At 41.3% G+C, this 16565-nt stretch overlaps 1 protein-coding gene across 3 annotated transcripts in view; it reads left to right on the top strand.

Annotated features, from left to right (window-relative positions):
• ADGRV1 (adhesion G protein-coupled receptor V1) overlaps window positions 1–16565 on the top strand; it is a 556327-nt gene that overhangs the window by 42400 nt on the left and 497362 nt on the right. For all 3 annotated transcript variants that reach the window (XM_060235701.1, XM_060235702.1, XM_060235700.1), the window contains exons 12-18: window positions 6806–6932; window positions 7019–7204; window positions 8217–8397; window positions 10261–10424; window positions 12157–12280; window positions 12515–12781; window positions 15293–15419. In XM_060235701.1, coding sequence (XP_060091684.1) covers window positions 6806–6932; window positions 7019–7204; window positions 8217–8397; window positions 10261–10424; window positions 12157–12280; window positions 12515–12781; window positions 15293–15419 — 1176 coding nt within the window. The remainder of the gene's footprint in view (window positions 1–6805; window positions 6933–7018; window positions 7205–8216; window positions 8398–10260; window positions 10425–12156; window positions 12281–12514; window positions 12782–15292; window positions 15420–16565) is intronic.

The following is a 16565-nucleotide window of genomic DNA, read 5'->3' as shown; positions in this document are numbered from 1 at the left end:
GAATAAAACTAAGTTGGTCTTAAAGATGCTAACAACTCCTATTTTGTTCTACTACTTCAGATCAACACGGCTGTCTATTTGGATCTTACTATGCCACAGTATTCAGAATTCATACGCAGGTGTAACAGTTTTTCCCCTCGGGGTCTTAGAAAAAAGAGGAGCTTGATTTTCTTTAGTGATATTTCAGTATTCCCCCCCTTGCCTCGATGGGCATTGCATTTTACAGGACGTATCCCTCATAATTCTACACAGAAGTTAGGCTCTTTGGGAAAAAGGAGTGCGGGACTGCAGCAAGGCTAGTGGGGAATCAGCCTATGATAAATTTGGCTTCTACCATACAGATTTTGCCCAAATACCGGTGTCACCCCAATGTCCCTGATGTGATGACATTCCTTCCAGGTCACATGGGCAGTGATGTGGACATGTTACTGCACTTTGGTTGGGTCTCCCTCTTTTGGGGGGTAAGGGCCCACCACCAGCCAGCTGTTTGGAGTTGGGGCATGATGGTAGGGGACCTTCAACTCCACTAGGCAAGCTTACACACTCCTCTGTTAGGTGCAGACTGGAAAGCAAGTGTGCTGGACTTCATAGCAACCCTGACAACACTCACCAATAAAGCAACTATTCCTAATGGTGTTCCTTTGAGTGGCACACACAGGCACAGCCAATGTGGCCACTGCCACTCCCCCTCCTACAAAGTGCCAGACGAAGGAAGGGAGTGCCTAGTGACAGCACAACCTCAGCATGGCCACTTGGCCTGAGTGTCCTTCCTGTAGCCCACAGGAGAAGGGTACGCATGTGACAAGGGTCCTGTGCTCCTGGCAACGGTCTGACATACCTGTTCTAAGCCACACATTTTCTTCTCTGAATAATTAAAAAAAAACCCAATAAGACAGAGACCAGGCTTGGATCCATAGCCCTCACACCAAAGAGTAGCATCCTGATCACTGAGCCAAAAAGGATCCAGGTGGGTAGCTGTGTTGGTCTGAAGCAATGTGTCAAGAAGGAAAATGCAAAGGAGGCATGCCATCTACTCCAACCTTAATGCCACCAGCAGTCATACAGGGCTGGGCACAGAAAAGTGCAAAGAGAGGCTCAGCTTAGAGGAAACAACCTGGCTCCTGGTTTGAGCCTCAAATGGGAAGAGGCCAGAGGCAGGCAAAAGTTTTAGAGCTGATGGTTTGCTCCTGCAAACCACAAAAGGGTGAAGACTAGAGGATGGGCCTGCTAATGGGCAGCTCTGAGACTCTGATCAATTTAGGTGAAACACCCCTCCACAATCCCTCTGAGCTAGCCATCCTGAGCCTCCCACACAGTCACTGCCCACTTGCATGGCTTATCAGATGCCAGCAGGGCTTTGAGACAGACACCTGCTTCTCCTTGCACTAGAGCAGTCATATCTCTCCTCAGACCATTCACCAGCTCCCTCTCTGTGCAAACTGTATACAGCATCCAGCAGAATGAATGAGTGGGAAGTGGGTATGGGACTGCAGGGGGATGGCCAAGTCACTCTGTTGCAGCTATCTGAAGAGGTGTACTAAGCCTGTGGGATCCCTGCTGCTGCTCACCTGTCAGTAAGTGGTTGCTCCTTCTGTGTGCATCTCCAGCGATGGGATACCTGTAGGTGCTCAAAAATGATACATGATATTCACCCAGCAAGGAGGTTTGCTCTGCCCATTAGTGTAGATATTAAGTGCCCCCTCTGTGGCACTAACTGTCCTTTCTATACATTTCTCACAACCAGAGTAAGTGGTCAGGTCAGAGACTTCAAAGACAGAGTCCTATGCTGCCTGTCCTGTCTTCTGAACTGTAGCATGCCTTACTCAGTTCTCTGTGTGTGTGTGTGCGTGCTATGAGTGAGCATGGGGGAGGAATTTGGCTGCCACTGGAGAGGGGCATGATTGGCTATCTCTGTAGTTGGCATCCTGTGCTATGGCAGGACTTGTGGGTGGGACTGTGCCTAACTGTGCCCAAGGGGGTGAGCATTTTGCTTTTGCATGGGCTATGGGATATGGTGCAGTTTCTGATGGTGTAACTTTGTACCAGTTTTGGAGGGCATGTTCCCAGGCTGCGGTGGCTTAGGGAGCAACTAACTGGGCTTACTTTTTTTCCTTCCAGTATAGAGAGTTATGCTAGCAGTGCTCCCAGCAGGGATCCACAGTATTGCCATGCCAGTGGCCAGTCACAGTGCACCACCAATGCAGTGCTACATCAGTGTATCTCCAATGGAGGAGCAGCTGGTCAGTTCCCTGACTGCTTTTGGCACCTCCCCTCAGGATTGTGCTGTAAATAATCTCTGGCTGCTTCAAATGCTGTCTCAAAGCCAATTATTTTCTAAAGCTTTTCCTGAACCATCATAAGAACATGCTTATATTGAATCAGATTGCTGGTCAACCTAGTCCAGTGAATTTTACTAAGAGCATGTCTGCCAAATTTTCAGGCTGAGGTCTTTCTCATTTATTTTTATTTATTTAGTCAATTTGTATTCCACCCTTTCCCAGGAACGGGCTCGGGGCGGATAACATCATAATAAAACGACAATTTAAAATATACAATTAAAAATCAGGATAATGTAAAACAATACAGTAAGCTATAGGCAAGTTGTAAATAAATTATGGAAGGTGGCACAGTTGGATATATCTGTGTGTCAATCTAATGCCAACAGTTACTCTTCATTTGCACTTTAATCAAGTCACATTATTCACCTTTTTTCTTTTCATTTTATAACTGTGAGACCTATTGGAAGGGATCACAATATTAGCAGAGAGCTTGCACCTGACACACCGTTAGTTTTTCATTAAAATATTAATCGTTAAGCCATAGTTACAAATGTGCCTTTTCAGTGTTTTTTTTTTTCTGGTTTATTACCTTCTGCAAATTGCTGAAAGCCACCTTGAGAGCCAGTTTGATGTAGTGGTTAAGTGTGCAGACTCTAATCTTCTTTCCACATGCACCTGCTGAGTGACTTTGGGTCAGTCACAGTTCTTGAAAAAGCTGCCCTCTCAAGCAGTTCTTGAAAGAGCTCTCTCAGTCCCACCTACCTCACAGAGCATCTGTTGTGGAGAGAGAAAGGGAAAGGAGATTGCAAGCCACTCTGAGACTCCAAGTGAAGGGCGGGGTATAAATCCAATCTCCTCCTCCTCCCCAAGTATTCTCTGCAGAAATGTTTTCCTGGGCAACTCTCCTTAATATCAGTGGGAACCTTGTATCCTATCTGCATCACAGGCAGCATTCTTAACAGCATTTACTTGGGTATAAACCCCTTGAATATAGAGGAACTTACATCTTGGCTGACCTGCTTAGGATGGCTCCCTAAGATGCACAGCAAGCTGTGAAAAATTAATTTATAGTGAAACAAAACCACTGCTGAAGATTGTATTTCTGCTTTAATCATCTGACAATGTGTGTGTCATTCTTCCATTAGAAGCATTTGTTTAGAGCTGAAGCAATTTGGGGCTTAGAAAATGCTTTCCTTGTTTACAACATTCTTTCCATTTGATTTACAGAAAAAACAGTCACAAATAACGCTTCATGCTGTTTTAATTCCTGTTTAAATAAGGGCATTCAAATATGTGCCCATTACAAAATTTGGACAATGGCAACCCCTGCCCTTCCTTTATCAGCTGGGACAATTCTTTGAACAGCTTAGTGCAATGATAGATCCTGGAGGCATGTACATCTATGAATAAAACGGGGTTCTTTTGTCTAATTAAAAGCACTGAGTAATTACAAATGGTGCTGAATAAAATTTACTCAGCTGCTGTGGCTTGCCACAGTGTTTGGCAGTCAGCAACTAGCTCTTAAAACAGAGCTGGTAACGAAGGTCTTGAATGGTCCTTGACATTCCAATTGGTCATGGGGTCATCTCCCATGACTGGGAATTGCCGAACCTCTTGCTCACATTAGTCAAACAAGAAAGTGCCAAGTAAGTAGGATTCCCAGAAAGTGAACATTAGCTGCTAGAAAGGTGCTGGGTTTTTATCCCTCTTTTTTTTTCTTCCTCTCCAAAGAATTCCTGTCTTACAAAGAATCTGGCAAACAGTAGTTTTATTTCTACCCCCTCCCTCCTTTCTTTTTCTCTGTATTGACAGGGTAGAAACAGAAAGGTTTGTCGTGTACTTTGGGTAAGTGCAGCAAACTGTGTCTTTGTCTTCAGTGAATTAGCGCTTTGTTTTGGAAGTGGTTGGTCTGGACAAGACTCTGTCTCCTTTAGTATTCCTTTCCTTCTGAAGCACTGTGCCTTATGGACCTCCTTGGGCAATGCATGCTTCCTGTTGCTATTTTATTTGGGAGCATGGGGTAGCAGACTGAAAATGCTCCTTTATGTAAGGCCTCTGAATGATAATTTTTAAAAAGTTATAACTGCATGGCTCAGTGTTTGATGTTTTAAGATAGAACAGTAGATTGGTTGTTCTGGTTTACCACTGGAAAATCTGGCCACACAAATATGGTATAATTGAGCTATATAACGAGGGTGAGAAAAAATGTTTTGTGGACTTTCACTGCAGTGTGTTAGATATAAGCTAAATTTTTCAATTTTATACTGTTTTCCATGCTCTTTGATCAAAGACATTCTCCAACACAACTGTTGACCATCCCTTCAAAAACTTTATGTTTGGTTGAGTTAGGTTTCATTTAGATATCGCAGCAAGATAACAATAAGCCTGAATGTGCCCAACACTGATGCCAGTCTTGCACATGTGCCTTTTACTCTTTCCTTCTCTCCTCTCTGTTATCACCTAGGGCACATTGAAGGATTGTAGTTTTAGAATGGTTATCTATGAAGTATGAATGTAGGTGTGAGGTCCCTCCCTCACTTGTGGACTACTTTCACTCCCTGGGGTCTCCCTGGAGTCTATCAGCCCCCAAAATAGAAAGGTGGGGGAATAAGTGTTGTGTCACCAAAGTCCATCTTCTCTTTCATGAAATGTTGCCTTTGTACAGTGCTCCCTCACTCATTTCTGGCCTGGTTGTGCAGCTACCATTTACACTTCCTCCCAGCCAATCAGCCCCAATCCCAGCACCATCACTCTAGATCTGTCCCCAAGGCCTGAGCCATTAACTGGGCCAAGGGCTAGAGCACTACTCACCCAGCTAGGGATGCCAGCCTCCAGGTGGGGCCTGGGGATCCCCTGGAATTACAGCTCATCTCCAGAATGCAGAGATCAGTTCTCCTAGAGGAAAGGGATACTTTGGAGGGTGGACTCAATGGCATTGTACCCCACTGAAGTCTCTGTTCTCCCCTGCCTCCATCCTCGAATCTCCAGGAGTTTCCCCACCTGGATCTGGCAACCCTACTCCCCATCAAGGCCAGGGGGGACCTGGCAACACCGTAACCCAGTCTTCTACTTCATCCTTTGTGGCCCTCCCCATTTCTTTCAATTATTAGTTCCTGGGAGATCTTTGGCCCTCCCTGATTCTTGCATGGCTGTGCTCTTCCTGTGCTCTGCCAGGCTGTCACAGTTGAGCTTCTGCTAGCTGCTTCTATGCTTGCCAGCTGACCTGAAGGCTTTTGAGTCTGTTTTTTCCCCTGGCATCATCCTTGTTGTCCTAGGACCAGGAGGTGACATCATCAGCCAATGCTTGAAGCTCTGGGGCCCAGGAGGAAGGTTGTGAGGCTCATGTCCAATTTCTGTGGCTACCTCCTACCCTGGTCCCATCCTGGGAGTTAGTGGTAGTTGCCTGTCATACGAGGGAGGTGCTGCTCCTGCATCATTGAGGAAGTCTCCAGCTTTGGCCCTGGCCCTGGACACTAGGCATGTGGCTTAGCTGGTTGTTCCTATCCCCTACCCTGAAAACATACTAGGGTTCCAAACCTTGATTAAGAATTTAGGCTTTTTTCATGAAACCTAACTGATTAAGCAATGTACTTGCATTTGTACGCCATAGGTAACTGAAGTTACTGTTCAATCAGAATTCTTTCATCATGCACTGTATGACAAGAAAGTAGGAAGTATGTGAACCCAGCAACAAACTGACTTTATCTACATTCAGGTTTAATTTTGGCTTGGTGTGTTTTAGTGGCAGTGAAGATGTTTTAAAGGTTTTTTTGTAGTCTTGACCTGATCTTTGCTTACTGTGCAGATCTGTAGAACAGAAATTATTAGATTTGGAACATCAAGTTTCAAATCCTGTCCAGGGTGAAACCAGAAACAAAACATCTGAAAAAACTGAAGTTTTGTGTAAAGTACGGACAGTACTGAGATGTTATATTTTTTTTAAAAAAAGGTTTAATACTAAGGTTTGCACTCCCCTGTTCAACTGCGTTTTTGCATTTGAAGTTTGCCCTTCAGTTTCAATTATGCAACTGTTTTTTATTTGCTTTTTCTGTGTGATGTGTGCATGTTTAATTGTTTTTTTTAAATGCAGCCAGTCTAAATATTACTGAATACAACTTTACTGACAAACTCATCATTTTTTTTTTTGTGGTTTGTGGTTAAAATGTTTATCAAATATTTTTTTAAAACTTTACATTTTGTTACTATGTGATATTGAAGGAAAAATAAAAAGAAACAGCCCAGATTCTTTATACGTTTCCCATGGGGGATGATGCGTTTAATTACTTTCAGGGCTTTTTTTTATAGCAGGAACTCCTGTGCATATTAGGTCACACATCCCTGATGTAGCCAGTCCTCCTGGAGCCTATAGTAGGTCCTGTACTAAGAGCCCTGTAAGCTCTTGGAGGATTGGCTACATCAGGGGTGTGTGGCCTAATATGCAAAGGAAATCCTGCTACAAAAAAAGCCCAGATTACTTTCATGTTCACTAGCAGACTGGCAAAATGGCATTGTGTTTCTTTTCCCAGAGTTAGTGTCAAAAATCAGATCTTGAAATCTGGATTTACTAGCCGTGAATTGATCATTCTAGAAAATGATGATCCTGGGGGAGTGTTTGAGTTTGCATCTTCCTCTAGAGGACCCTACAGAATAAAAGTAAGTGTTCCCAAATTAATTCTACCCATAGTAGAGCAACACTATACAAAAATAGTGAATTTCTGTATCTTTGTTTTGTTTTAAAGGAAGGAGAGTCTGTTGAACTCCATATTGTCCGCTCCAGGGGAAATCTTATCAAGCAGTTTCTACGCTACACTGTGGAGCCAAGAGATGGCAACGAGTTCTATGGGAGTACAGGAATCCTAGAGTTTAAACCAGGGGAAAAGGAAATTAAACTTACTTTGTTAACAAGGATGGATGGCATTCCTGAGGTAAACAGACAGATTTTTAAAAAACCCTTCTGATTCGGAATATATAAAAGTTGCACATTTGATACTTGGTATCCCAAATCTCCCACACTGGAGGTAATGCAAAGTAGTTTGATGAGGTTCCTGGTTTTACATTAAAATATATACTTTCTCCTGAACTGGGTGGATCAGGGCAGCCCAGTCCCTTCAGATCTTGAAAGCTAAGTAGGGTGGTCTCTGGTTAGTATTTGGATGGGAGACCACTGAAGAAATACAGAGTCTTAAATGCAGTGGCAAACCACCTCTGTTTGTCTGTTGCCTTGAAAACCCTATAGGATCATCATAAGTTGGCTTTTACTTGACAACACTTTCCACCACCGGCTGTTTTTCCTTCCTGTATTCTCTGCTTTTGAATTAGAATTGTAGACCTCCTTGCTCCAGCAAATGACTTGTGGTAGCTAGGAGCTCTCGAAAAAATAAATAAATCCTAGTCTCAGAGATTCAGATGCTTTTTTCTACTCATGAGTAGTACTGTGACCTAAGTTAATATAGAGGAAGCAGAGTTGGCAACTACCTGGAGAAAAAAGTCACCTTAACAGAACCTTAATGGGATGTTGTTTACCAGGTGATACTGTTTACTTCCATGTCACAAAAAGCTTCAGCTGCCCACTTCCAAAAATTAAACCTCTATCAAGGGGACAGAACATTATTCTCCAGCCCTGTTGGTAATACAAAGTGAAAGATATTGATGAGTAGTTATTAAATTATCACACGTAAAATAATAAGAATGGTTATGATGGTGCAGTTTATTCAGCACATTTATTTTTATTCAACTTTGGGATTGTTAGTCTGTACTTTCTTTCCTTGCAGCATTTCCACAAGATATTTTAATGGAAACGTGTCACTTGTAGTGCGAAAAAAATACTTTATGAATGGAATATTAGTAATTTTGATTTGGGTTGATTTGGCAGTACAATCTATTTATTGCTGTGAGTGTTGTACGTACATATTGTTATTCTGATTTAATTTCTTCTAGCTGGATGAATTTTACTTGGTGGTACTTAGTAGCCATGGTGAACTGCCAAGCAAGCTGGGAAATGCCACAAGAGTCAACATAACTATTCTGAAGAATGATGATCCACATGGAATAATTGAGTTTGTTGAGGAAGGACTGACAGTAACTATAAATGAAAGTAAAGCGGGAGACATCTGTGCTGGTAATTCCTTATTTTCCTTGAAGATTTAGTCAAATTAACACTTATTTTTAGTTGAGTCATGTTGAATCTCAGAGCCCTTCTCATGTTTCTTTCATGACACAACAGCTGCTGCAGCACAATTTATTCCTATTCTGTTAAATCAGATGCATTGGGTCCTGTCAGAGAACCCAACCATGGGCTCTTCCCCATACCACTGTTCAGGTTTTCAGGAGGGCTGCTACAGGCATGGTGAAGAGCTGAGTGTGTTCATCTTCCTAGAAGGCTTCTGGTTTCTGACTTTAAAGGCATAGAAAGAACTAGGCTTCAGTGGCTTCCATGCCACAAAGACAACATTATAAGGGGCCCCTGATTCTCCTTCAGTGGGGGAAGTAATCCAAGGTGGTTAGGTCACACTTCCTCTTGCTCCAGGCAGAGCATGCTAGCTCCTGCTTCAGAAGTGGCAAAGTATGCCAGCAAACAGGGCATAAAGGCCAAGGTCTTTCCCTGATGCAGTCTTCTAGCCACTAATATTCAGAGGCTTTACTACCTCTGAAAATGGAGGTTACTTTTGGTTACCATAGCTAGTAGCCATTGATAGACCTATTCTTTAATAATCTGTCCAGTTCCCTTTTAAAGACGTCATCATCCTGGTGGTGAATTCTATAATTTAAGTACTCGTTGAGTAAAAACAAATTTTTGTCTATCTTGAATCTAGGCTTGCCAGGTCCCAGCAGAGGTTCTCCCACTTTCCCAGGCTCCTTCCCGCTCCCAGTCAGCTGGCCGGTGGGGGAAAGCCCCGCCCCCACAGCCACCATGTGTCTTTCCACCTCCAGAGGCTTCAGACTCCACCTGGAAAGGCTTCCTCTTGCGATGGTGTGTCTGTGTCTTTTAAGTCTGAATGGGGGCGGGGGGAGCAGGGAGAACAACATGGCTGCTCCCTGTGGCTGTGAAAGCAGTCCAGACCCTCCGTTGGTTGCACAATCTTTTCAAAGGTCGTTTGCATAGGAAAAGCAAACTTGAACCTTTGTTTGTTCTGTGTTACTTTAAAGAAGTTGGAAGTTCAGGCCCTCCCCCACTTCAGAGTTGTCAGAAACAGGGGAGGGGGGGAGGGAAATGTCTGCTGGGCACTTTATTATTACCTATGGAGATCGATTCTCATAAGGTATAATGGAGAATTGATCTGGGGGGTATCTGGGGCTTTGGAAGGGCTGTTTTTTGAGGTAGAGGCACCAAATTTTCAGCATAGTATCTGATGACTCTCCTCAAAATGCTCTCCCAAGTTTCAAAAAGATTGGGGGTCCAATTTTATGAGCCCCGAAAGAAGGTGCCCCTAGTCTTCATGATTTCTAATGTAGGGAAGGCATTTAAAAAGTGTGCGGTTCCTTTAAATGTCATGGTCAGAACTCCCTTTGGAGTTCAATTGTGCTTGTCACAACTTTGCTTATGGCTCAACCCGCAATGTCTCTTGGCTCCACCCCTAAAGTCCCCAGATATTTCTTGGACTTGGCAACCCTACTTGAATCTGTTTTCCATCAACTCCATTGGGTGCTCCAAGTTCTCATATTATGGAAGAAGGAGAAAAAAGTTATTTCTGTCTCTCCAAAATAAAATTAGATGTGATTCTAATTGAGTTTTCAGTAGATTTTAAAGTTGCTAAGAAACAGCGACATTAACAATCATCAACATGTTCAAAAAGTCATTTTCTTGAGTTGGTTCCAAAAAACAGTCTGCACTAATAAGAAGTTATTTGAAATACTATGTCATTTAGGCAAAGAGGAAGCATAGTTAATTTGCGACGTCTGTTAAACCTCCCCCCCTCTTATTTGTCTGATTATTGTTGTCATTAAGCTGTATCTTGACAGAACATATGCTTGTGTTTCAAAGCTGTGTTCAGTATTATACGAAACCAAGGAAGCTTTGGTAATGTTACTGTGTCCTGGGTAATTCATCCAGTTTCTACAAATGACATCTTTCCAGAGCAAGGAACAGTTTTATTTGGAAATGAGGAATTTTCAAAAAATATCACTGTGTATTCATTTCCTGATGAGGTAAATATTTTTTAGACAAATGGTTTCTGAGGTGGGTGGGTTGGTGGGGCTTCTGTTTATAACCAAAGAGAAGAGTTGTTGGATATCACAGTGAATTCTTCTGAAGATGTGGCATCTTTCAGGAAGTCCTCTTAATTTTAATTCTGAAAGTTTTCTTTATGTCTCCAGTTGGATGATCTGAATAATTTGGAATTTGAGAAAAATAATTCACTGGTCAAAGCTCTTTGAAAGTAGCACCAAGTGTTCACATGCATAAATGAGAGAGTTATCAGAGTTCAAGCAACTGAACTGTCGTATTTAAATGTGTTTTTCCCTGTGAAGTCAGTTCACTCATTCAGTTGTGAATCATCAAGGGTTGAGTATAGAGGTGTGCAAAAAATCATCAAGGGTTGAGTATAGAGGTGTGCAAAAAATCATCAAGGGTTGAGTATAGAGGTGTGCAAAAAACAAGTTTTTTACTGATTCAGATCTGTTGGATCTGGAAAATATTAGTATTCCCAAATATTGCTGAATACCAGTATTGCCAGCCTGACTCAGCAAGCAAACTGAAGGCATTTATGTGAACTCTCTGCCTGGTGACATCCTTGCCCTGTGGGACCTAATACAGTTCCTCAGGGCATGCAAGACAAAGATGTTCCCCCAGGCTAATGGCTGAGGACAGCAGTAGTTACCTCCATATCTGTCCCCATTATCTGCCCCACTCCTGGAGGAAAGGAATATATACTATTTAATGTCATCTGTAGAGCAGACTGCACTATTTTAATGTTTTTTGTCTTAATTGATTGAATTATTTGTAGCTAAGTTAAATTATGTAAATTTAATTATGGTATTTTAGTACTGTATTAGAAAGTTGTAAACTGCCCTGAGCCCAGTTAAAGGGGAAGGAGGTTTAGAAATCAAATAAGTAAATAAATAAATTGGCTGAATAAATACCCAAAAGATACCGATAAAGTATTTTGGGGGTATTTATTCAGCTTGGTATATACCAAGCGCACACTCCTGACTGAGTAAACAACTGAAGGCATATGTATGCTCAAATCAGCTATATATGAGTGAGATATACTGCATGGAACAACTGGACAAAGAATGGGCATTAGCTTTCAGTTGAAAGCAAAGCTCAGAGAATCATACTGATGCGGGTGCATAAAGGCATGAGTTAGAATGTAGTACTGTTACAGTGAATGGCCAGTGATAAACCAACTCGCAAACTCTGAAGCAGGATATGAGACTTCAGGATTTTTATGTTCTCTCTGGTTGCTAACCAGTTATTTTGCAGACTTAAAATAAAGGTGAGCAAACTGAATTTTACATATATCAAATTATAGTAATTTGTGAAACATGTCTGCTTGTACCAACATAAATGTAAAATTAAAATTAGAAATATATACTCCTATCTAGGGAGATTTTGAACATCAGGTATGGAGCAGCCGTGTGTCTATTACTGACATTTTTAAGAATTCTTCATACTCTGTGAGGTTCTCATCTTTCATTATGAAAAGAAACAAAATATTTAGAATTACAGGGAAATAATGAAAGTGGGAAAACTCCAGTCCAGGTTAAAAAGCTGAAGGTAAAGGTGTCCCATACTTTATGCAATAGAGTTCTATGGTTGTCTTAAAAGCCTCATGATGTGGGGCGAACGCACCATTATTTATAAACATCAGTGCATTACAGTTCTTCCATTCCATTATCTTTAGAAATAACATAAATTTGCTTTGTTTCCCCCCCTCAGTTACCTGAAGAAATGGAAGTATTCACCATTAATCTTTTCAATGCTACAGGGGGTGCAAGAATGGGGAATAGAACTAGTGCAGTCCTACAAATTACCCAAAATGATGATCCAATTTATTTTGATGGTAAGAGATGTTTTCTGTAGCTTTCATTTAAAATGTCCACTCTTAAGGGAATAACCACCTTCTTTAGAACAGGATAAATATGAATAGCACATTTACTGGCTTTATCACACATACTCTCCCTCTTTTTTTTTTTTTTGCAATGGTATTAGATTTTCCTTCTTTATCCTAGGGACAAATCTATATAGAAGGCTTAAGGTTCTGGTGGCTTTATTTGTCCATATTTTTATGTTTCAGATCCTGTTATTGTGAAGGTCCAAGAAGGCAGCATTGCTAATTTTGTAGTACTAAGGAATGGCTCTGATGCTCCTGTTGCTTCAGTTTTATATGCCACTGTTAATGGAGGAGCCAGTGCTGAAGAGGAAGACTTCATTTTTAGTGAACAGAGTGGAGTGCTTTTATTTGATGTTGGGATAAGAGAACAGAATATAACCCTGTTTATCAATGATGATGATGTCCCTGAGTCGGATGAGACTTTTTATATCATTCTCTTCAACTCTACAGGTCGAAATGATTTATTTGATCTCTGTAAACTAAGCAGCTGTTGCTTTTGTGATATTGTTTTTGGAAAGGAATGATCATTAGAGTACTCCTGTTGCCATTAACCTCACATAAAAGAATTTATGCCTAATTGTAATACTGCTTTATTAGAAACACATGAGAAATGACAGCTGACTTGTTTTCTGGCTGTCCTTGTACAGAACTGGTTCAGCTTTCATTACTTATGTTAGATTATTAGAAAGGTGAAACAAACATATCCAAATGTAAAATTTATTAATAATCCTCTCTCGAATTGAAGTACATGGAGCAGAAGAGATAAAATGATAAGCATAAACAGAGGGGTGAATTTACAAGAGATTAAATGCAGTCCTTAGCATTGTGATTGCATTGTGCAATGTATTATTTGGCATTATTCTTTTAGCGTAATGGGTGAGTGTGGCAGATGAGGTTCATGTGGCAGATGAGGTTCATGTGCAAAGTTCAAGTGCAAAGTAATGCACATTGGGGCCAAGAATCCCAGCTACAAATACAAGTTGATGGGGTGTGAACTGGCAGAGACTGACCAAGAGAGAGATCTTGGGGCCGTTGTAGATAACTCACTGAAGATGTCAAGACAATGTGCGATTGCAATAAAAAAGGCCAACGCCATGCTGGGAATTATTAGGAAGGGAATTGAAAACAAATCAGCCAGTATCATAATGCCCCTGTATAAATCGATGGTGCGGTCTCATTTGGAATATTGTGTACAATTCGGGTCACCGCATCTCAAAAAGGATATTATAGTATTGGAAAAAGTAGAAGAAGATAGAAGATGATATTGGATTTATATCCCACCCTCCACTCAGAGTCTCAGAGCGGCTCACAATCTCCTTTACCTTCCTCCCCCACAACAGACACCCTGTGAGGTGGGTAGGGCTGAGAGGGCTCTACAGCAGCTGCCCTTTCAAGGACAACCTCTGCCAGAGCTATGGCTGACCCAAGGCCATTCCAGCAGGTGCAAGTGGAGGAGTGGGGAATCGAACCCGGTTCTCCCAGATAAGAGTCTGCTCACTTAACCACTACACCAAACTGGCTCAGAAAAGGGCAGCTAGAATGATTAAAGGTTTGGAATACTTTCCCTATGAAGAAATGTTAAAACACTTGGGGCTCTTTAGCTTGGAGAAACGTCGACTGCGGGGTGACATGATAGAGGTTTACAAGATTATGCATGGGATGGAGAAAGTGGAGAAAGAAGTACTTTTCTCCTTTTCTCACAATACAAGAAGTTGTGGGCATTCAATGAAATTGCTGAGCAGTCAGGTTAAAACGGATAAAAGGAAGTACTTCTTCAGCCAAAGGGTGATTAACATGTGAAATTCACTGCCACAGGAGGTGGCGGCGGCTACAAGCATAGCCAGCTTCAAGAGGGGATTGGATAAAAATACGGAGCAGAGGTCCATCAGTGGCTATTAGCCACAGTATATATATATGTGTGTGTGTATATGTATACACACACACACACACACATATTGGCCACTGTGTGACACAGTGTTGGACTGGATGGGCCATTGGCCTGATCCAACATGGCTTCTCTTATGTTCTTATGTTCATACCTTCATGGCTTCCATATAGTGGCATGTTTATTGTACCTTGTATTAATGCTGTTCACTCAGATTTGTGAACTCTGAAGGCTATTACCCAAAGATTCACATTGGTTGGCTATAAAAAAAGTAAAAATTCTTGTGCCCCTTATGAGGATAGTTTCCCCTGTTTTGTAGTGGATAATAAGAGCAAGTCCAAAAATGAAGCATAAAACCCATTGTTGATTGTGACCTTATATGTTTTCTATTTTCATAGGCTATCTCAGCTTCCCTAACTTTTAAGGCTAGTTTGAAAAATCTTCTCATTCTGGGTGATGGAAGAGCAAGATTGTGCCTTCCTGTCTCGCCCACCAGATTTTCCTGTCACTCCTTGTGGCCTATTGTAGTCTATGCACAAGTATAATGTTTATGTACAATCAACACAGATAGAATTTTAATGTTTTAGGCCCAAAGTGTGCTCTGGTTTGGTGGGTTTAAAAATAATGTTGGGTGGATCTGAATTGTTGATGCTCATTTTTGTCTGATTGTGTCCAATTATTCTTAATCAATTGTTTAGATTTTTTTTTATTGGTATAGCTTACAATTTGATTATTTTAATACATTTGTTAGCCACTTTTGAATCTGCTGGGTTAAAAAAGAGTACAAAAACCTGATACTGTGATTCAGCTCTGTGACTCTGGCCTCTGCTTATAGAATTTGATGCATAAGCCTTAAGCAATCATTGTGCTTATGTACTCTGTAGGGGCTGGAGATAGGACAGGCGTGCTGGGTGGTGGTGGCGAGGTGTGTTTTTGTTCCACAAGGAGATCATTTAAACCAGATCCTAGCTATTTAAAGTCTTAAATTTGGAAAAATATGAATATAAGAAGTAGATTTATTTTCATATATAAATCTGATTTTAGCATTATATTTAAACAAAACCCCTGTTGTTTAGGAGACACGGTAGTCTATGGATCTGGCATGGCAGCAGTAATTATTGAAGCTAATGATGACCCAAATGGCATTTTTTCATTGGAATCTACAGTCAAAGTCGTGGAAGAAGGAAAAACCAATAATTTTTTGTGAGTAGTATTCAACAAAATACTCTTTGTCTTTTCTCATAAGTATCTGGGGAGAAAACTTTTTCCTGCAAGTCAGTTCTATCTCAAAATTGATACCCTGGAAAGTTTTTAAACATTTGCATCTTTTGAAAAAGGTTTTGGTATGTGGTGTTGATTTCTTGAGAGCCTTCATTGGAAGTGGGTGTTTAGAGCTCCCTCTCATTTTATAGTTTTAGACACAGTTGTCATAATCCATAAATATTATTTATATCCTGCTTTTCTGCCCTTTCAAGAGGGCCACCAAGGCAGCTACAAGACAAAATTGCATTATAAAACTGTTCAAATCAAATCCCCCTCCTAAACATAAGTCTTTAAAATAATTTTTAAAAGGCAGAGTTAAAATGCATACAAAACAGTTAAAATATGTACAAGACATAAAAACACTGGTTAGAAAGGAAGGATCATGGAGGGAATGCCAAAAGAAACAAGTCTTCATCTGCTGGTAGAAGACAGCAGCAGAAGGGGACCAACAAATCTCCCTGGTGAGAGATCCAGAGGTTTGGTGCCATTACTAAGAAGGTCCTTTCCCAGGTTGCCACCCATCTGTTCTTAGAGGGCAGGGGCACTCAAAGCACAAACTCCAAACATGACCATTAATGGTTGGGTGGTTTTGTAAGGGATTAGGCAGTTTTTCGTTATGTTGATCCCAAAGCATAGGCTTTTGAAGGTCAAGACTTACACCTTGAATTTTGTCTGTAAACAAACTGGAAGCTAGTGTAGATAAGCCAAGACTGGAGTGATATAGTCCCTACAACCCACTCCAGCCAACATCCTAGAAGCAGCATTCTGTACCAACTGAAGTTTCTAAATACTTTTAAAGGGCAGCCCAATGTACAACACACTGTAGTGACCTAATAATGTAATCATGGCATGCACCACAGTGGCAAGATCTTTTCTGTCCAGGAAAGACCACTGCTGGCTAACCAGTTGAAGTTGGTAAAAGCCACTGTTGGCCACAATTGCCTGACTCTAGGAAAAACCCCAGGTATCAGACCTGTTCCTTCAAGGGGAGTGCAACCCCATCCAGAATGGGTGACACATTAAATCCTAGGTCAGACCTTCTGCTCACCAGTAGCACTTTGGTCTTGTTGGGATTAAGCTACTGTT

This window comes from Heteronotia binoei, chromosome 4 (genome assembly GCF_032191835.1).
Source record: "Heteronotia binoei isolate CCM8104 ecotype False Entrance Well chromosome 4, APGP_CSIRO_Hbin_v1, whole genome shotgun sequence".
In the NCBI taxonomy this organism is placed as follows: Eukaryota; Metazoa; Chordata; class Lepidosauria; order Squamata; family Gekkonidae; genus Heteronotia; species Heteronotia binoei.
This window is presented reverse-complemented; position numbering and strand designations above follow the sequence as displayed.